Consider the following 20627-nt stretch of genomic DNA (forward strand, 5'->3'; position numbering starts at 1 on the left):
ACAAAGTCTCCAATTTTTCCGATTTTTGAAAGCCTTCTAAATGGTTGCAATCTAACGACAGAACCTCAAACTTGGTAAACTGACTAATTTTAATGTGATCTTTCTTGTGATGGACTCCAATTTCTGATTAAATGAAAATTGAAAAACTTGTCCCCAGTCTCCATTTGAACTTCGGAACGAGCAATTGTCCAAGCAAGGGACCCCCCCCCCCCCCATGACATAATTCTCTACCCCTTTTTTAACTGAAATTTCTTTGTTGTTTTAATATTTTTCAGGCTGAGCTAATTCGTCGCTATGACACCACGCTCAAAAAGCCTCGAGGAGACTAAAACATGGGACATTTTCTTCGTTTCCTCCCTAATCTTTTTGAGTTGTAAAAAGTTATTTTAGCGTTATTTTTCATAAGAAAATTTATATTATTTAAGAAGCGATTTGTGCCTTTTACTTTAGGCTCAATAGAAAGTTCCTCAGCAATAAGGAAATAGTATTGAATTTGAAATTTAAATTTGAGAAATGGAGACATTGTCCATTTTTTTGGATTAGGAAATATTACGTTTAGTTTGGGGAATCGCCTTTCTTGGTTCAGCTTAGTTCATCACGTTCGTCATAAAACTTCCGGTAGTCTTTTCTAGTCAGTCAAATCGTAGACAGCGAAGGAGAGATGCGATTAGTTGGTTAATGGTTGTGAAAATTTTGTTTTTTCATTTGTGTCGGGCAAATGCATTGGTGATATTTTTGTACTGTATTGAAAAATGATTTTAGTTAGTTCAGTACTTGACACTGAAACTTTCTTATAAGGAAATCACCAACTTTTCGTTTCGAGTTTTCAGATTTGCCTTTAATTTTCCCCTAACGAATCATCAGCATTTGATTGTTTACTTGTCATCCATATTGCAGAGACAATACTCTTTGTACCCTTGTATGGACAAATTCATTACTACACAGCTGTCACGGGATCAATTCTTTTATCATCTCTAACTCGTGGGTTTTCTTTCCTTTGATATATTTTTTTGTTTTTTTTTTATGCAATTTGAAAATGTCGTTGATACAACTTATACCTAGCGGAGGTAAGATGAAAAAGTAGTGTATGTATGTGTATCATGAGCCAGCCTATAGTTAACTCTTTAAGCCCTAACAGTGATCAGCATCAAATTTCTCCTTGTAATATCAGTGCTCATTCAACCCCTAAGGTCATGAGAATCAAGGATATGATCACTTAAGGTGAATTTTCTTGATATTTTAATAACGTCTTCCCAGTACTTTTATAAGAATAGTATGGGAACAGGATAGGAGAATTTGTTCTTTGATATTAGGGGTTAAAGGGTTACAAGAAAAGGAAATAGTCGAAGTTGGTTCATTCAAGTCAAATATATCTAGTATATCTATGGACTATGTGGACAATAAATGAAGGAAATATTCGTCGTTGTGTCCTTTTGAGATGCTACCATTCAACCGTACTGTGACAGATCCTTGGTGGTGAGTTCCTGAATGTTGATTAGTGGTTCGAGCCTCATCCTTGCAACTGTTGTTAGGGTTAATCAACTGTTAATTGTCCACTATAGAACGATTCGCTCTTCCAAAGGGCCAGCGTACGAAACGTCAGCCGTTTAACCTCTTTACGGCGGTGAACAATTTACTAATGAACTCACTTGATATCAATTTATGTAACTTCCCCACCGACGAAGCTCTACAGTTTCTGCAGAAATTCACCGTTCAGTCCCCGTTGTTTCCTTGATAAACGTTCAAACTCTTTCATCCAACTTCGTGTTAAAGAAACTTGTCTGTTGGTTCAGCCACTGTCAAGTTTGGAGGTGATCAAGCATTTTTATCCAACATTTTGTTTGACTAACATGTTCCACCGTTTCGCTAGTGCTTTCAACAAGGCTTGCATGTCCAATGATTTCATCCACACTCTCAAAAGTTGCACCCACCTCTCAGATGATAATAAGCGACACCCCAGGAAAGCATGCGCACTATCCAGTGACGTTCGGATTTCAACCATGGACTCAAGAGTTAGAGCCATGCTTTACGGGCCGACTTTAAACCTTTTTTTTTTTTTTTTTTTTTTTAAAGAAAACTTTATTGAGTACTTCAGAACAGTACATTTCATTAATTATATTACTATATGATACTACACAACAAACTAGCTGCACAACTTGCAATACATCTAACACCGGTACTAACAAGTATATCATTACTTGCAATACTTACATACTTACAACTGACGGTACTAACGATGGTTACAATACTTATGATGCTTTTAAAACTACAAACTTAAGCAACAAATTACACAATTACACATTACTTGCTGGCACATAGTAGCCTTGCAAAGCAATATAGCAAAAAAAAAAATGAACTAAAATTAAAAGGCTCAAAGACTTATTTGCAACTTAGATTTGTGTTTTTCAATTTCAAGGTGACTCTTTAATATAGCACAATAGGCTTCCCAGATATACTCTTCTTCTCTTCGTGACGCAGTATAGATGTAGTATTTGGCAATAATTAAACAGAGGTTCAAGCCAAGGCGACGAGAGAGATCTCTAGTGAATCCGTATATTATTTCTTGTTCTGATAATGTGATTGAATTTAGGGTTTTTCCCTTCCACCAGAGGGAAAATTGAGTCCAAAAAGTCTGCACAAAAGGGCAAGTTACGAAAAGGTGTTTCAATGTTTGTTTCTCGTTACAAAGGTGGCATTGCTCTTTTGAAACAAGCGAATCCCTGAAAAGAGTGGCATTAGTTGGTAAAATATGATGAATGATCTTAAACTGAAAGATAGCAAGTCTAATGTCTTTAGTAACTTTGAAGGGAATGCTGTAAGTGAGTTGTATCGATTCTTTATCGAAGTTAGCCTGTTTCATCCTCCTCTCTGCTGTAGGTCTTTCGAATTTCTTTTGCACAAACATTTGGTTTGCAACTTTGCAAGAAATTTTGTCTGGGGAAATTCTTTTATTGTTATTTATGGAACTCGTTAGAGGACCTTTTTTTACCTGTTAATAAATTAATCCATTCTTGAGGGATCGCGTGGCAAGGGCCATAATACTTCAGAAAGTTAGTCTTTAACTGAAATGTGGATACAAAGTCATTAAAGGTTAAGAAAGAGTCGCCTTTGAAAATATCACTGACTTAAGTAATGCCAGCTTCATGCCACTGCTTGTAATATACTGAGGATCCATTAATTTTAATAAACCTATTATTCCAGATAATTTCATCTAGTATTTGCTCTTTGAATTCAGGAGTAGAGCAAACTAGTTTTTGCCAAGCTTCCAAGGCTTCTTTATAAAAATCAAGAGGTATATGGGCTTTTAGGAACTTCAGATCGAAATTGCATTCAAAAAGAAATCGGCCACCAACGTTTCTTAGATATGCCAGAGGAATGTAACTCCAGCTGGTAGCCGGATTACTGCCATTTAATCGTTTTCTCCATGTGACTTTGAGGGCATTGTTAACGATTTCAAAGTCAGGCATGTTTAGTCCTCCTTTCTCTTTTGGACCTATCATAGTCGAATGCTTAATTTTCACTGTTTTGCCCCAGATAAAAGATTTGATTGCTTGATTGACCGTAGTGATGAAAAACAATGGAAACGATAGCATAGAAGTGTTATAAATAAGTTTGGATAGTGCAAGAGTTTTCAGAATGGTTATTCGACCGTATAATGTGAGGTTCCTAGGGTACCATATATTAAACTTACCTAGGTACCGATTTGAAGAAACATGACTTTTTCAGTCTTTACGTTGAACGAGGTTTTAAAATCATGAAGGCAATCATGGCGTAGCCACGTGTTTTGAGATAAAACAGGTGTCATTCCTTTGTGTTTGTGTTCCGCCTTATTAGCAAAGTGCTCGAGGCTATGGCTAAGATAGAGATGTCGAGACGGATCAGAAAATTCAGTTTTGCTATCTTCCGGATTATTGCTCCAGATTACATATTATTTCATCATGCAGTCTAAACAAATGTGGCTGATGAAGGACTCTAAGACGGTGACTGGTGAGCTTGTTTTGAAGTAATCATTTACACTTCTATCTTGTCTATAGGAATCCGTTCTCTACTTGAGGTTCAAGATATTTCTTTTGTATTCTTAATGATTCAGACTATACTCTAGTTTTAAAAGAACCGTTCAGCAATGTTTTTCCCGCGTCTTCATAATTACTTAAGGTAAATTATACCCGTCTGTTGTTGATAGCCTGAAAAAATGAACGGAAGAAGTTGTCAGTCGTAGGTGTCCTGATGGGCTAGACTTGGCAAACGACAAGTCGCTCACTGTAGACATGTCTAACTGCGGCCTTCCGAAGACTATGAAGCCTCATTTTCCTTTGGCGCGGTTAATTATGTACAGGCTGTACAAGGTGTTTCTAATTCTTGAGTCTGCGTAATGCTCTACCCAATGTGATCATTCAGATTGTAAGCTTATAACTGCCTGTGTGCGTGAGCAATTCTGTGTTACGCTTTAATCAAGCCTTGTTTCCTGCAAGGTAGCTCAAAGCAGTTTAAATTTGTATGGTAAATTCTAAAGACAAATCAAAGCTATTGAGCAGTACTTTCACGAGGGCGTTGTCTATTATACTCTACAAGATGGCTCTAACTTTTCAGTCCGTAGATCATTCAAATTAAAGTTGTTTAACAGTACTTTCCCGTGATTCTGTTTATCATGCTTTACAAGGCGATTCTAACTTTTGAGTCTGTGGATGAAACCCTGAAGTGTAACTATTCAAATGAAAGCTACTGAGCAGAACTTTCCCCGTGATGCTGTTTATTATGCTGTACAAGCCGAGCTTAAACTTTTGAGTCTGGATCCAAACGTGTGACCACTCAAATTAAAGCTTTTGAGCAGTTTTTTTTTCCCTAAGTAAGTGGAATTTTAGGGAATCACCGACTTTTTCACCTTGGCTTTCCGAGCCGTCTAAAGACTAATTACTCAGCTGGCGTTTGAAATGACAATGTTACAGAGACACGTGTGTCGCCTTTGTTTATAAAGCAACTTCAAAGCCCTCTGCTTCGAAATGTAGTCTCTTTATCACCTGGACTGTACACAATGACAGGGCTTTCGCTTGCGTACTTTGAGAATAAAGCCAATGCTAAATAAGTGTTCGGACGCTTAAACAAAAGAGCCGTAGCATTTTCAGGAACTTATAAGTGCCTAGCTCTTAAACTAAGAGGAATAAAGAACAGCAAGTTTCTTATTCCGCCTTTCATGTATTGCTAGGTAACGCGATCACCGCGTCCGCTGCGCATTTTATTCTCCCCGCGAAAATCGATCGAAATCGCTTTGTCGGATGACATCTGACAGGTAACAATGTACTAAGTGGTTGGGACCATCAAACTGAACACGATATTAGACATAAGGAATAATTTTATTGTGCTGGCCGGCCCTTTTATCAGCAGACCTATTTACACGCGTTTTGGTGAAACCCAAATCAATTTTAGTCGGCCAAGAGTTTACATCGTCTATTTCTGGTCATAAAAATGTCCGAACAGGGTGGTGTGAGTCAGTTTTTGGAGTACCTGGGTCTGCAGGAGTTCATATCCAGGTTTATGGAGCATGGATTTGACCGGGTTCGAGATGTTTTATGTCTTGACGATGAAGATCTTGCCTTGCTAATTCCAGACGAGAAGAAACAAGCAAGTTACATAACAGCTCTGCATAAAGGTACCTTTTAAAAAATATTAACATACAAGAGTAAGCAATCATTCCAAAAACTGTTCTCTCTTAAAGAAACATTGCCACGCAAAATTGAATAGTTTTAAAGCTTTTTCGTGTGCCTCGCCGTGTTGATTGTTATAATTTTATATACTGACCTTACAAATGAAGCTATTCAATGCTGTGTTGGGCGATTCTTATTGGTTGTGAAAACCCAAAAACCAAGCTAGACGCACCTTGCAATACCAGTAGCCTTTGCGAGTATCGTATACTGCCAAATTCCATTTTTCCGAACGAAGTTTGCAGCCAAAAGAGATAGGCGCATGGCATGTAATTAGCTCCTTCGTATTGCGTGAGCTATAGCCACATGCAAATATTGACTTATTTTGGGAAAACAATGATGATCAGTATTTTTTGACGCTTTTATTTAACTTCCGGCCACATATAGTAACCGTACAAATTAAATTAATGATGCTACTTTGGTTCCAAGTGATATTATTCGCTGTGAAATAGGGGCACAACCTTTAAACATTTTTGTTTAAAAGGAAAAGTTTTGAATGTTGTTGTACTTTATAAGTATGCCATAAAAACATTCAAAACAATTATTACTGCGCGCTGAAGCATAAAACACGTGTTGGATAACAAAGATCTCGATAAGTATATCAAGAAATGCCAAAACAAATAGCCTAAAATATACCTTGTTTAACAATGCTACTACAATACTGGCTTAATTAAGATATACTGAATACAGTTCCACGTTTATCTTAATATTCACTGCTGGAACAAGGACATTTAAGCCCAAAATGACAAAAAAAAAAAAAAAACTCGCGGTTGCGATTTCCGTGTGATGATCAAGAATAAGGAATGTGGGATGATTAGATCACTCTTTTATTAACTGCTGTTTTGCTTTGAAAAAAGATTTAAATTTAAGTTAAGAAGAGCAATTAATTTGAAGGATAAGCAATGCAATTTCAACAAATTTGCTTCTCATAACGTCATTAAGAACGCAATAGTCAGTTTGAGATACTTAAGTGACAGCTGTCATTCATGACAAGCTCGTGCTCTTTCACATCATTACTTCAACCGATAAATCACTATTGCAACCAACCATACTTCTTCTAAACAATGATTTAAGGATAACAAAACTAAGAGATGGAAGTGAGTCGAGCTTGTCACGGATCAATGATTGATCCTTAAAGACAAGGTATCGCGAGAATTTGATGTCATTTCAAACTCAAACATGTTCGTATGTTAACATTAACAAACAAAATTATCTCATTTTGTTATAAATTACCACCCCAGTGCAATAAAACTGTCGATTAGTGCCTCCGATCTGGCCAGTGACAGAGTAGGTCGTAATGGATTGAAACTTGAAACTGTTAGGCTAACGTTTTTCAAGTTCTCGCATTTTTGTTTCCAAAATGAGCTAAACAGATCACGAGCTGTTCCTTTCAAGAATTAAGTTGATATCTTTCCCCTCGGTGTTCTAGAATTATTTTGTAGCTAAGTGAAATTCTTACTTCACCATTTTAACAGAAGAGGTCAAAACACCATGACACTTCAATTACAGTCGATTCGCTGTTGTCTCACCCTTCTGTGTTTTTGTTTGGTGGGTTTATGGAACTTTTGTTCTCCTGTCTTCCTCCCTTTCTTTTGAAAAACTTTGGCAAACGTTAGAGTAAAATAGAAATTTTTATCACCAAACAGCATTTGGTGGAAGGCTATATTTTCCTCAGATTTTACGAGGAAAAAAACCCTTGTTTATTGGGCATGGCAAGCAAGTTGGATTCAATTTCACTGATTCTTATCTCTTTCCTTACTGTGCTAGCTCGTTGTTCAAAACATGTCACATCGCCAAAACTGATGATGTCTTGTTTAGCAAAGAATACGTACCACTAACAGTTTCAGGGTTAAAGAAGACATCAGATAAGCTTCTGGTTAAAGAAATAATACAAAAATGAAGGATTGGGTTAGTTTAACTTACCTTTACTTATTCAGATCCCGAAGTGGTGAAAGCATGGCTCCATTCTCTTGGTCTCGAGCAGTATTTTGATCAGTTCCTGGCCTCTGGTGTTACAAATCTGGCGCAATGCTCACGCTTGAGCCCGCAGTCACTGGGCAGCATGCACATTAACCTTCCAGGTCACAAGAAAAGGCTCTTCAGAGAAGGTGAGAGAGCCTGGCTCCATCAATATCTAAACTGCTTGCCGACCCCCATTTCTCTTAAAATCCGTTGAGGGTTAATCAATTCGTCAAACGCGAGCTGCAGTAGGAGTATGAACGAGAAGGGATTGGGGCGAAACGATTCTCGCTCTCGTCTCGTTCCAATCCTCCTCGTCCCAATTTTTCGCTTCATGTTACTACTTCACAAAAACAGTTACAGAGAGAAACAGACTGCAAGCAGTCAAGTCAATATCCAATGAGCCAAACTTAATCCTTTTTGCAGCAATCTCCAGACCTTATTTCTTCTACGTTTACTCGCATAAACGAACTTTACACACTACTAAGGATCATGATTTCAGATGAATTCAACCTTCCTTTCAGCCCAAAGCCTTCTGGGAAGCGGAAAAGTGATGGCTGAAGGAGCCTGGGAAGAGCATGAACAGCTGAGGGGTGGAAGGTGAGTAAACAAACAACTAAGTAAAAAACTAAGCAAGATTCTGTGAGAGAGAAGAAAAAACCCCACAGAATTCAATTTTGGGGTGGGGTGGGAGGGTAACTGTGGGAGAGGAAAGGAAGGAGGTAAAACCAATTAAAGAAACATGAAATTGGATGCTGGAAAAATCCTCCCACATTCCGTCTGGGTTACGAGTAGGATCTTAAATTCCCTTACAGGTTCGGTAAATTTCTTTGTCTCACAGCTGACATTTTTCCTCCCCGTGACCCACGGGATCGTCGCGACAACCCAAAAGATGACGTCATGGCCATCCCCTGCAAAAGAGTGAAGTTCATGATCGACTCTGGAAGTGACATAGTGACACTGGATAAAGACGTCATCGAGGCATTGAACCTGCCTGTGTGTGGTCGATGTGAACAGGAAGGGGCTGGTGGATCCATCCGGGAACTTCGCATCTATAGCGCTTGTCTTGGTATCGGAGAGAAGAAGTTAAACATTAAGGTAAGAGGTGTGCGTAAATCTTATGAATGGTAAATGAATAGTAACGATGCCTATGATTAAGATTACGTTAGTGATGATAGCGGTAATGATGATGATAGTTTTATTTATGAAAATGATGATGATGAAGATGTCTTATCTTAAAGGGGCAGTATCATGGGAGATCGATGGGAGATATCATGATTTTTGGCCAAAATTCACTCAATTCAAACTTTGAACACTGTGTTAATTAATTTCTCAATCGCTAATTTAAAGAAATATTAATAGTTATTGTAAGACGAAAGGTTGAACCAAAATATAGTACAACCGGCGACTTTAGTGCTTTACAAGAGCGAAATTTGAAAACGTCCGCCAGACGTTTTCAAATTTGAACCACTCTTTTTCTTGGTCATCTGCCGGCGAAAATATCCGTGGATAGCTTCTTTGCATTCTGATAGTCTTTTAATGGAATTTTGTCATTATATCTTGGCTGCTATCAACCGATTAGCGTTTTTCCGATTTTTAACGTGTTACTAAAAATAGCGTGATACTGTCCCTTTAAAAGATTAAGGTGGGCGTTCACCTGAAAGCCGTTTTCACGCCGCTTAAAATCGATCAAATGGAAATATCTTGTTTGCATTTCAAGCAATACAAAAACCCTCCATTCATAACACAAATCAATGATTTGGGGTGTTTTATGAATTTTTGGGTGATTTTTAGGTATATTTGGAAGGAAATAATTTTTCTTGAAGGATTGGTAAAATTGAAAGAAATAAGAAATGTTGAAGATTTAGTGAAGTTTTAAAATTAGAATGTGTAGTTAATAATTAATAGACGGATACCAAGTTAGTCCACTAGCAACCTGGGGTGCTCTTGCGTGGTTATCGACTGTCTGTTAGTGTTCCAAAAATCATTTTCTTTCTTCTATCCATTCTTAAAGCCTCTTCAAATTTCACTCAAATTCAGGTAGAGCCCCACCTTAAGTAATACATTTGCTTAATGCATTGGCCCCGTGAAAATAATGACAATGACGTCAGCCATGTTAATGATGATGATGTACGCCGATGGTGACGGTGGTGATGAAAATGATTATGATAATTGTAATAGTGATAATAATGAATAAGATGACGACGATAACAATTATGATAATGATAATAATTACAATGATGACAATGATGACGATGATGAAAAAAAACTGTTCAGCTTCTCAATGAATGGGAAGGCTTTTATTTCCCGAATAAAACACACACTCATAGAAGTAACGAGAGCACAGAAGTATAACCGCTTTTTAAAATTACTCTTATATAGCTCTCGAGCTCTCGACGTCACAAAATGAGTTGGATAAGTTAATTTGGCTACCGTAAAGTGACGTTTCGAACTCACCCCCCCCCCCCCCTTGCTCTGACGAAGGACTAACCATCGTAAACGCTGATAAATGTTAGTTTACGATGGCCAAACTACATCAACAACTTTGTTGGTAAAACCTAAACGTTCGTTTTCTATTTCCCCGCCGACGCAGCACCACAGTTTCTTTAGAAATTAACCCCCTTTTCTAATACCACGTGAAGGCTCTTTGATATGAAGGAATTTTCACTTCAGACGATAAATATTCATGTTATCACAAAGTAAACAGTTAATATTTATTTCCAGGTAGTACCAGACAAGATCAGTAGTCTGGGAACAACTGTGCTGTGGGAATTCAGTCATCGCATTGATGAAGGAAAGCATTTTTGGCTAGCTAAGGATGTTGACTACTTTGGAAAAATCCACGTGATCCGGGAGGATCCGGGAAAGTAGTGTTGACTAGTAAAGCGATGTTGAGTAAGTAAGGCAAGCTTGAAGCAGTCAATATATTTGCATGTACCTTTGTTCATTTAGTGACTTTGAAGCAGGCTTAGAACTAACGACCTTCGAGTATGTAAAGAATAACATAAATGTATCTTAGTTTTTATCGAAAGACGAATAAATTTTAGTTTTGTTTGTCTGACTGGAGGGTATCACTGTTTCGAAAGTTTCGAGAGCAAGTTTCACTAAAGTTTACATCTCAATGCAATTTCTATTTTGTTCACATTGGGAAACAGAAATTGACAAAAGAGGATTGACTATGTGAAAGAAATGTGATGTTGTGTTTTTGTCCTGGTGAATACATGATATGTGAATTTTCAGTCAGTAACGCAGGCATACACGGAAAAAAGAGAGTTGAAAATGTTCAGCAGTGGGAAACAGTGGCGCGTCTCTTCCTCATTTCGTTTGTTCAACGGTTGAAATTTCACGCATCGACATATAAAAATTCGTGAAACTCTGGGAGGAGAATGTGCTGTCACAGGTTTAACTTAACACAATTGACAACAAACAGCTGCTCGATACCAAATCGTTTTTTACTGCGTTTTAAATCCCACAATTACAATTCCACTTGTAATTCTGCTTGTCCTTGTACACTAACAAAAGGACTGTGGGCTGCTTTAATGACTTCCCAGCTTCTATGAACTTCTGCGAGTAAACAGAACAGAAATATCAAAATCACTTCAAGTAGTATCGACAGCACTTCACCACAAGGGCAGACTATGCGCATGTTGTTGTTTTTTTATCATTTTGTTTTTCCATGTTTTTTCCCATTTTTATTTTCTCGCCAGCGAACGTTTCGGTTACGTTTACTGTTGTGAAAGTGATTCGAAAAAAGGTACTGTTCGTCCTTCACAAAACGTAACAACGACAACAACAACGACAGCTCGAACAACAAGAGCACAAACTACCCAAGGGAGCACCTTTAAATTACTAACAACATTTTCAACGGTATTAACAGCAATAATAATAACTCAACAAACTATAACATTGTATACTGTACGTTTAAGAAGCTCGTCATGGTTTCCCTTTAACAATAACAACAGCAGCTGTTACAACGACACAAACAAACAAATAACAGATTGCCTCACCTTATATGCTATCCTATAGCGGCTCATCCGCGCCAGAGCCCTGGATATCAATCACCTTCTTGACATTAATCTGCGCAAGATCCTGATTCTCTCCGTGTGTGTTGGTCACCTTGCACTCGTATGAGCCAGTATTCTCAACCGTGGCACCGGTGATGGTGAACTTAGCACCAATGACCTCGCCTTGGGCGTTTCTAATGCTCGATTGAGACATCTTGCCGAGGAATGCCGCTGAAATATGAGGTAGAATTCATTAGCAGGGTTTTGTATTGAATAACACGGTTCCTGTCATATAGATACAAATTAATTTTTTCAGTCTCAAAGTCTCATAGATTTTCAGACAAGATTCTTGAGTACATCATCTCATGAATGTTCACAGAGAGTCTCCTCTCTGTTTCACCATTGTGCAAGCTGTGTCTGAGATAATATTACCAAGCTGCATCATGTGAAACGATCGGTTATTTTAAAGGATCACTCGGGTACCGACGATAGTTTGCAAATCGGCCCCAGTGGGGGGATTCTCGTATGAAATGGGAGGGGATGCTCGTCGGAAATTTTGAATTAAACTCCTAAAGGAGACCAATCTGGGAATGGCCCAAGCTTTTTTGACCCCCTAAAAGAAACCATTTTAAAACACAGACAAATAAAAAAATACAGTCGCTTTTCGCGTGCAGCCCTAAACGAGACCTTCACGGCTAAATATGATGGCTTTTTGTCCAGAATACCCTAAGTGAGACCATGATCCGAAATTTACACCCCTAAGCGAGACGACGAGCATCCCCACTCCTTTCATATGAGAGTCGTCCCCCCCCCCCCCCCCCGGCAAATCGGTCAGTATTGTAAATGAAAAAAAAACTAACCTTCCATTCATAAACAAGTCATAGTTTGGTTAAAAAAAGAAGGATAATTGCCTTTTGACTTGCAACAAGTTTGGTTTAATTTCATGTAAAGTGAAGTCTGCCACGTGAGTAAGACTTGTGTGATCCTCTGCATTTTTAAATTAGGTTATGGATGTGTAAAAGGATGTGCTTCATATCTTTACGTACAAGTCCGCGCCAAAAACTCCACAAAGTATCCGGTTTCACTTCTCACCCAGAAGACTGGGTAAAATAAGACATTTACAGATTTAATACATCTTCAGTTACTCACGAGGTATATTCTCTTTCAAGAATTTCCAGGTGTAAATAGGCGTGGGGATTCCACTTGCGTAACAGTTAATAGACACGTCTTCTCTCTCATTTATATTGGCGATCTTCGGCTCAATCTTCGTAACCACTGGCCTTGCTGCAAGGAAAAGGAAGTCAGGAAGCTTTCATCTATTTAACAATTAGATTATGAGCTCGAGATTTCTATCGCGTGATAGCTTATGAGGGCGCAGCCCGAATCAGCTATCACGTATAGAAATCTCGAGCTCATAATCTAATTGTTTTAAGTTAGTATAAATCTACTAGTCGGTCAAAACTAAACGAGTAAATTATCTATTTTCTCATCGCAGACTCTTCGAAAACGCGACGAAGCGGCCGTCATTTCGTTGAAAACCACTACTCACTATCTATCACATATTAGTATAAATCTACTAGTGTTCTATAACGAATGCCGTTCTCTGATTGGCTATGCTATTCGCTATCTATTCTGTGATAGATAGTGAGTAGCGGTTTTCAACAAAATGCCGCCTCGTCGCGTTTTCGAAGTGTCTGCGACGACGAAATAGATAATTTACTTGTTTAGTTTTGACCGACTAGTAGATTTATACTAAAACAATTAGATTATTCGCTCTCGATTTCTATGCGTGATAGTTGATGAGGGTGATAGAAATCTCGAGCTCATAATCTAATTGTTAAATTAATAGATTGCGAGTAGCATAGCCAATCAGAGAACGGCATTCGTGATAGAACACTAGTAGATTTATACTAACACTCAATAGTTCATGATTTACCAACAAAATCTTCGAGGAGCTCCCCATTTCTAGAAAGAAAGAGACACACCCCTTTCGATGCAAGTAAAAAATGTAAACGTAATTTGTCTACACACGGAGCACCAAAGAGTTCTAGAAACTCGCTCAAAGGTGTTCGCGCGTTCTAGCGGTTGAATTGGAATTTAGAAGTGTTGGTTTTTTGTGGAGGGAAGAAAACCAGAGAACCCGGAGAAAAACCCTGGAAGCAGGCGTACCTTTTTTAAACTCCCGAAAAGATTTAAAGATCTCGAACCCAAAAAACAAAACTATTTCACACGAATCAAAATTCCTTACCAAAAAAATTCAATTTTTGACAATTTTGTAAGCAGAATCAACATTTTAAGTTTTCCAAGTTTAAGAAACACACTGACTGAGTTTGTACGAAAAATAACCGATAAAATTTGTACAAAAGAGATAAGGAAAATACCTTTCGGGCCCGAAAGCTCTTCAGGATCTTTGAGAAATGCACGCCAGGGCCAAGAACCAACAGCAAAATTAACCCACAACTTACATCTCCAAGAATAGAACCCGAGTGACATTGGCCAGGCATCGGTGGCAAGGAGTGAGTGCTCTCGCCGCTGCGTCAAGTAAAGTTTGTTTTTGCTTCCGAAAAAGGGGACAATGGACGGTTCTTCTCCCCAGCAAAGCACAACAAAGTATATGATGTTTACAAAAGTGTGAGAACCGTGTGGCACTCGTGAAATGTGATGTAAATTATATTACAGCGATTAACAATAACACGCGACCTATCACCTTCAAAAGACTCCGATAAAGTTGCGTTTTGGTGGACGTTAATCATCGAAAAGCCGTTAAAACTATTGTGAATTCTTAGATCATTTCAAGACAACAGAACCAAGAAATTGGCAGTTTTACCCGCTGACAGATGGTAAACTTTATGAAAGTTGGTTTTCAAGCCAGTTAAAAGAATGGGCATTGTTTAGATGAAGCCGTATTTTTTTTTGAAACATTTTAAATCACTACCCGTCATAATTTTGCAAAATCAGCGACGCGTGCAAGTGAGCAAATTATCACGTGCGGTGAAAATTAAAAATTTTTAATTCAAAATACCTTTTATTTTCCCTTGATCTGGCTAGGAAATCAATTTAAATAAAGTTTACCTTCTCTTAGCCAGGTAAAATTCTAAGTTTCTTGTTGGGTTACCTTGGAATCTTGTCAGAATTCAAATAATTTTAACGGCTTCTCTTTGATTGACGTCCACCAAAACGTAACTTTATCCAACTCTTTTGAAGACGGTAGGTCGCGTGTTATTGGTAACCGCTGTAAGGCATATGCCAGATTGCTAAAGTGCTGTGAACAGTTTCTTCATGAATGTCACTACGGGCTACTAACCCTGGGAAGGAATTTTAGGCTGCGAGGAACAAGAGGAAATTACGATACGGTAATACGATTACAAGCCAGGTGTCCACAATGGAAGCTGTCCTGTTACGACAGGGAATCTCTTGCCAGATTTCTGGAAGAGAATCCCGTAAAGCAAAGTATTGAAATTTTTTGTCATATCTCTTAGAGGTTATCCTGTCTAAATTTCTGTTTAGATTACTCCTTTTTATTAAAAAGAGATTGCTGTTTACAGAGCTCCCCCGAGAAGCCGAGATCAAATATCTCTTCAGTCTAATGAATAATCACCAGTAGCCTATCACGTGACTTTCTCCTGGCTACTGACCTCCACATTTGGATAATGAATCAGCACCCAAAGCTAGAGTGTTCGTTCCGTTAGGGCACGGCATGCAATTCGTCTGTTGCTCTTTGTCCTGATAGGTGTCAACTGGACAGTACTGACAGTTCGGTCCCAGTCCATTATTGGAGAATTGACCGGCAGAGCATTTGGCTAGGGAAACGAGCAAACAAACATGATGATAAAAAGTAAAAATATTATATAATTCTAGTAAGAACCTTCCCAGAATCCTTCGCAACTAAAAAATCACAACTGCTACCCGTGCGAGCAAGCTCTCGGGGAGAGCTTGCTCGCAGGCTGCGCAAATGCTACATAACTTTGTCAATTTGAAGTCAAGGAGGATGCCACACAATATGGGAATAAACATTTCCCATAAAATATGATTCAAATCAAATTTTGTGTGATGATGTCGTCAGTCACGTGACCACACTCAAAACGCGTTTGAATCATTACGAAAACGTATATCTAGATGGTGTTGCGGAGCTCCATACACAAAAGGCACAAAAGACACAAAAACCGAACTAGGTCGAGAGGCATATCTTCACGCAATGAAAGAGCGACTGGTAGGTCGCAGGTTGTAGATATTTTAGTGAAAACAGTTAAAAGAGGCATTGTTATTTTTTCGTTTGAGAATTAGTAGGAGATCTACTCATACAAAGCTGTTGAATATCTCCTGTTCAGCGCCTTATCAAGTAAAAAAATAAAAGCAAACTAGTATACGAGATTTGAATGTGTGCTCTTGCTAATGACATCGACGGTTTCCTTCCATTTTGACTCCTTTATTGCTGCAAGAATAGATGTAATTTTCCGTTTGTGATAGCCTGGAAACGAGTGGGGAAGTCGATAATGCCGAAATTCTTGGAACCAAAACGAGGCTGATATTTTGGCGCCTTTTTTTCGCGGCTGCCATTCTGAAAGTGTCTTTCCCCGTCTTTCCTCGTTTCTCGGAGAAAGCGGTTTGTTTTCTACTTTTTTCGTTCTTTTCCTGTGAAAAGTGGTGAACAGCTTATTCGTCAGTGGACAAGACTACATTTGTGAAGTACGCTGCTAAGCAAGTCAAGTAAGCTGGCGAGGAAAACAAAGGTAAGTACTATATTTTATTACTTCTGGGACGAAGAATAACTACAGTAGATCAGAGCTGTAAGTCAAAAAAACATTTTATCGACCTTTTAAAAAGGTCGACATACGCTTAAATTTCAATGATAACAACCTTAAAGACATGCTGTACTACATTGTATACCGATTCAAATACTTGGTATCGTCGCTTGTTGTGTTGAATATCACATGTTTACGAAACGGATTTCGAGAGCTGTTTGTAAAGCGAAAACAACCACAACCACGAAATGTTGATGAGCTTTCAAAGACTAATTTTTGTCGCTCATGATAACTTGTTTGTAATAAATAACACGGAGTTTTAAGTCTGTGGTGCATATTTAGACGAACGTGAACTTGAAAATTATGAACTTAGCAAATGTTTACCATTCCTTTGCTGAGCATCATTTTGAAAATTCTCGACTTATTTTATTAAATTTCTCCTTCCCTTTCTGTATCCAGGCTATTCGCAACTGCTTTCATTGGCTTATAAATTCTTTATACGTTACGTTTGATGTAATTTTTCTGTGGCATAATTTGAATATAAGGACATGCAAACATAAGAAAATAGTGTGCAAATTAAATCGTGCTTACAAGTGAACTGATTAGAATTTCATGTTTGTGAGACCTTGATGTTCAGTTAGTACTTGAGAGCTTTTTCCTGTTAAAGCTTGAATTTTTATTTCTTTTTTATAAGAGTTTGCTCAGGTAATTAAATGAATTAAACTTACGTTTACAGTCGTTAGCGGATTTTGCACCAGGAACTGTCGAAGTGCCTGTGGGACATTTCAGCGTACATTGTAACTGTCCTTGCTGGTCGTTGTATGTTCCTGCGGGGCATGGGCTGCAGTCGATGCTGGAAGATTTATGCATGCCAGTGGGACACTTAGCTGTATATGTTGAGAAAATGAGTAACACTTGTTAGTTCCTTGAGACAAACAATGTCATCAAGCTCAACTTCCAATTTTCACTTTCATCACAATATAGATATATATATAGACACATTCCAAGTAAAAAATCATACTTTGAGCCTAACTGTAAGTGACCCATATGGCCAGAGCTTAACCCGTCTGAAGCATGAAGTAACTAGGAGTGTTACTACTCCCCCTTGGATGGGATGCTAGTCCGTTGCAGAATATTCAGCCTGAAGTGACTAGAAGTATTACTACTACCACCCCTGGATGGGATGTTAGTCCATCACAGGATACGCAGCATGAAGTGACTAGGAGTATTGCTACTCCCCCTCCCCCTAGATGGGATGCTGGTCCATCACAGGATGCCCAGCATAAAGTGACTAGGAGTATTGCTACCTCCTCCCCTGGATGGGATGCTAGTCCATCACAGGATACCCACCATGAAGTGACTAGGAGTATTGTTACTCCCTCCCCAAGATAGGGAGGCCAGTCCATCACAGGATACCCAGCATAAAGTGACTAGGAGTGTTACTCCCTCCCCTGGATGGGATGCTAGTCCATCACAGGATACCCACCATGAAGTGACTAGGAGTATTGCTACCTCCTCCCCTGGATGGGATGCCAGTCCATCACAGGATACCCAGCATAAAGTGACTAGGAGTATTGTTACTCCCTCCCCTGGATGGGATGCTAGTCCATCACAGGATACCCACCATGAAGTGACTAGGAGTATTGCTACCTCCTCCCCTGGATGGGATGCCAGTCCATCACAGGATACCCAGCATAAAGTGACTAGGAGTATTGTTACTCCCTCCCCTGGATGGGATGCTAGTCCATCACAGGATACCCACCATGAAGTGACTAGGAGTATTGCTACTCCCCCTAGATGGGATGCTATTCCACAACAGAATACTCAGCATGAAGTGACTATGAGTATTGCTACTCCCTCCCCAGGATGGGATGTTGGTCCATCACAGGATACCCAGCATAAAGTGACTAGGAGTATTCCTGCTCCCCCTGGAGGGCATGCTAGTCCATCACAGGAGACCCAGCATGAAATTACTACTCCCTCCTGGATAGGATGCTAGTCCATAGCCTTGTCGTTAAATAAATCCAAGAAAGCTTTTACTTCATTCCTGATTTGTTATCACAATTTTACTTACCACAGTATAAGAGTGGGCCCTCCCAACTAGTGGTGTTCATCTCAATTTGGGTCTCTTGGCACACAGTGTTTGCATCTTTCTTGAGAGCCTCTGAATAGATTAAGAGACAATATAAACATCAATATTGTAACACGGCAGGCTAAGCCAGACAGTGGAACTATGAAAGATCCTAATGAATCCCAGTGGACCACACCCTGGGAGGGGGGGGGGGGCAGTTTATGAATTTTCTTAGGGGACACCAATGCTCTCCCTCCCCCTCTTACCCTTCCACATGACAACTATTACCAAAATAGTGCTCCTTACATATACAAAAGGCAAAAACATGTACCCGGCCGAGAAATTTCCGCTCACTTCCTGCTGCCCTTTCTAAAGCTATCCATTTGACTCAGTCTACTCACTTTAAATGTCAACATTTTAAATTTGCCACCTTTCTTATACTTAGGAAACAAAAACACTGATTTCCTTTGTTTTCCCATATTACTAATTCATAAAGACAAAACAAAGGAAATCACTTCTGTGAGGGCGGTTTGGAAATGTGATCCTGATTATCGGCTGTGCCTCGTTCTTCCAACCCACTTCGCGGTGTTTGGAAATTGAATGAAACACTCTTCCTTGTATTTGATACATCACATATTAAGCATCAGCCATTGTCAGCAGTGCAAAAGAAACCATTTAAAGGTTTAGTAACTCTTACCTACACAATCAGGTATGTGGTCGCTTGGAGTCCATATCCCGTTGTTGCATGACCAAAATGCCGCAGGGCTCTTGTACAGCTGACTTCCACTTGGGCATTCAATTTGACAGAATTTCTGGTGACCGAATGCTGTGCAACTTTTACTGCCACCAACCGGGCCATCTGGGTCATGGCAATCCGCCCCTGTAAAATTGATCAGCAGCATTCAAAATTACGTGAGAGACCACAGAATATTTTCATTATAGGATGCAGCGGTTTCATTGTCTCCTGTATCTCCGGCTGTGATTTCACACATTCTGTTCCACCCGAGTTTGTCGTGCGCTAGTTGCATCGTGCTTTGAAGACTATCTTGAGTGCTTTGAGTTGTTTAATTGGCCCAACTTTTTAAATTATCATTGGCACAATGATTTAGGAGAGCTGCAGGATTATTGTAAAGAGTGATGTACATATCTGCGCGCACACTCAAGTCTTTGCCTACACTATTCTTAGAAAGTCATGGTTGGATTGTGGGCTGGTTTCCATTTTATACTCGATATTTTTTATTCAATTAGAATAAGGAGGACCAGTGGACCACGTATACACAAGCCTCCCAAAGATCTTTTAACTACTGTATATCTTAAAGAAATTTCCAGCTCGCTGAATTACTTCACTTTCACTGCATATTGCTATGCAAATTGTACTGAGGTATTTTGGAGAAGCCACCGTTTAAAATGCAGCCACTGATCTACATAAATTTGAAAACGCCGTCTAGCCATGTGGATGACGAAAACGGCACCTTTTTAAAACCGCTGACGTCACAACAGCAATGTGATCTCTGTCACAGTCCACTTTTGACCATTGTGTGCCAGCTCTACCATGCATATAGTGTTTCTGGGGTCGAGGAAGTGTTTCATTGTGGAAGGTGAAAACGATTCATCCATATCCGGAGCGAAAACGCTGTTTTCAAAAAAATTATCCAGACTAGTGTGGACGAGACCCACACCGACGCTAAATACACAAGATCTTCCCAGCATTCTCAGACCTTTCTACTGGCCGTGCGCAGCATGGTAAGGAAAATAAGGCTTCAAAAAATTGCTGACTGTGAATGAAAACTTACGTTTGAGTTTGACTTCAAATCGACATTGGACACTATTTCCAGCTGCATCGTATGCAGTATAGGTGACGTACGTGGACCCTAATTGGAAGATGCTGCCACTGGTACTTGACTTAATCACCTTGATGACCTTCACATTGTCACTGAAGGTAGGCTCAACCCAGGTCACCACCTTGGGACCATCGCTTATCATGGCAATGCGTGTAGGACAGTTTGTTACAGTGGGATCTTCCCTATCTGCAAAGAACAAATTAAGTAGAAAAATGATCCCAAAAGCCTGAAAAACTAATGTTTGGTTCTTTTAGCTTGAGTTGGTAAGGTAAACTGGCCAAAAGCTGATCTTTACAGCGTTAGCCCTTGAC

At 39.2% G+C, this 20627-nt stretch overlaps 3 protein-coding genes and 1 long non-coding RNA gene across 6 annotated transcripts in view; 2 read left to right on the plus strand and 2 right to left on the minus strand.

The window, feature by feature from the left end:
- Positions 1 to 1417, plus strand: part of LOC146472069 (phospholipid-transporting ATPase IA-like) — a 32541-nt gene extending 31124 nt beyond the window's left edge. For both annotated transcript variants that reach the window (XM_085120620.1, XM_085120621.1), the window contains exon 46: positions 276 to 1417. In XM_085120620.1, coding sequence (XP_084976746.1) covers positions 276 to 329 — 54 coding nt within the window. In that variant the 3' untranslated portion in view covers positions 330 to 1417. The remainder of the gene's footprint in view (positions 1 to 275) is intronic.
- LOC146472070 (uncharacterized) lies at positions 987 to 3796 on the minus strand. The gene is made up of 2 exons (XR_014866763.1): positions 3688 to 3796; positions 987 to 2045 (listed from the first exon to the last, which is right to left on the minus strand). It is a non-coding gene; the product is annotated as an uncharacterized LOC146472070 (long non-coding RNA).
- LOC146472071 (uncharacterized) lies at positions 3714 to 10715 on the plus strand. The gene is made up of 5 exons (XM_085120637.1): positions 3714 to 5647; positions 7637 to 7807; positions 8183 to 8258; positions 8474 to 8756; positions 10383 to 10715. The coding sequence occupies exons 1-5, from the start codon at positions 5464 to 5466 to the stop codon at positions 10527 to 10529; spliced, it is 861 nt and encodes a 286-aa protein (XP_084976763.1). The 5' UTR covers positions 3714 to 5463; the 3' UTR covers positions 10530 to 10715.
- Positions 10716 to 11091: 376 nt separating this feature from the next.
- Positions 11092 to 20627, minus strand: part of LOC146472072 (sushi, von Willebrand factor type A, EGF and pentraxin domain-containing protein 1-like) — a 47723-nt gene continuing 38187 nt past the window's right edge. For both annotated transcript variants that reach the window (XM_085120624.1, XM_085120623.1), the window contains 8 exons: positions 20269 to 20502; positions 19173 to 19355; positions 18479 to 18568; positions 17133 to 17291; positions 15298 to 15462; positions 12812 to 12946; positions 11666 to 11893; positions 11092 to 11222 (listed from right to left, as the gene is read on the minus strand). In XM_085120624.1, the coding sequence (XP_084976750.1) occupies positions 11679 to 11893; positions 12812 to 12946; positions 15298 to 15462; positions 17133 to 17291; positions 18479 to 18568; positions 19173 to 19355; positions 20269 to 20502 (1181 nt within the window). In that variant the 3' untranslated portion in view covers positions 11092 to 11222; positions 11666 to 11678. The remainder of the gene's footprint in view (positions 11223 to 11665; positions 11894 to 12811; positions 12947 to 15297; positions 15463 to 17132; positions 17292 to 18478; positions 18569 to 19172; positions 19356 to 20268; positions 20503 to 20627) is intronic.

The sequence above is a fragment of the Pavona decussata genome, unplaced genomic scaffold (genome assembly GCF_977016875.1).
Source record: "Pavona decussata unplaced genomic scaffold, jaPavDecu1.1 SCAFFOLD_102, whole genome shotgun sequence".
Classification (NCBI taxonomy): Eukaryota; Metazoa; Cnidaria; class Anthozoa; order Scleractinia; family Agariciidae; genus Pavona; species Pavona decussata.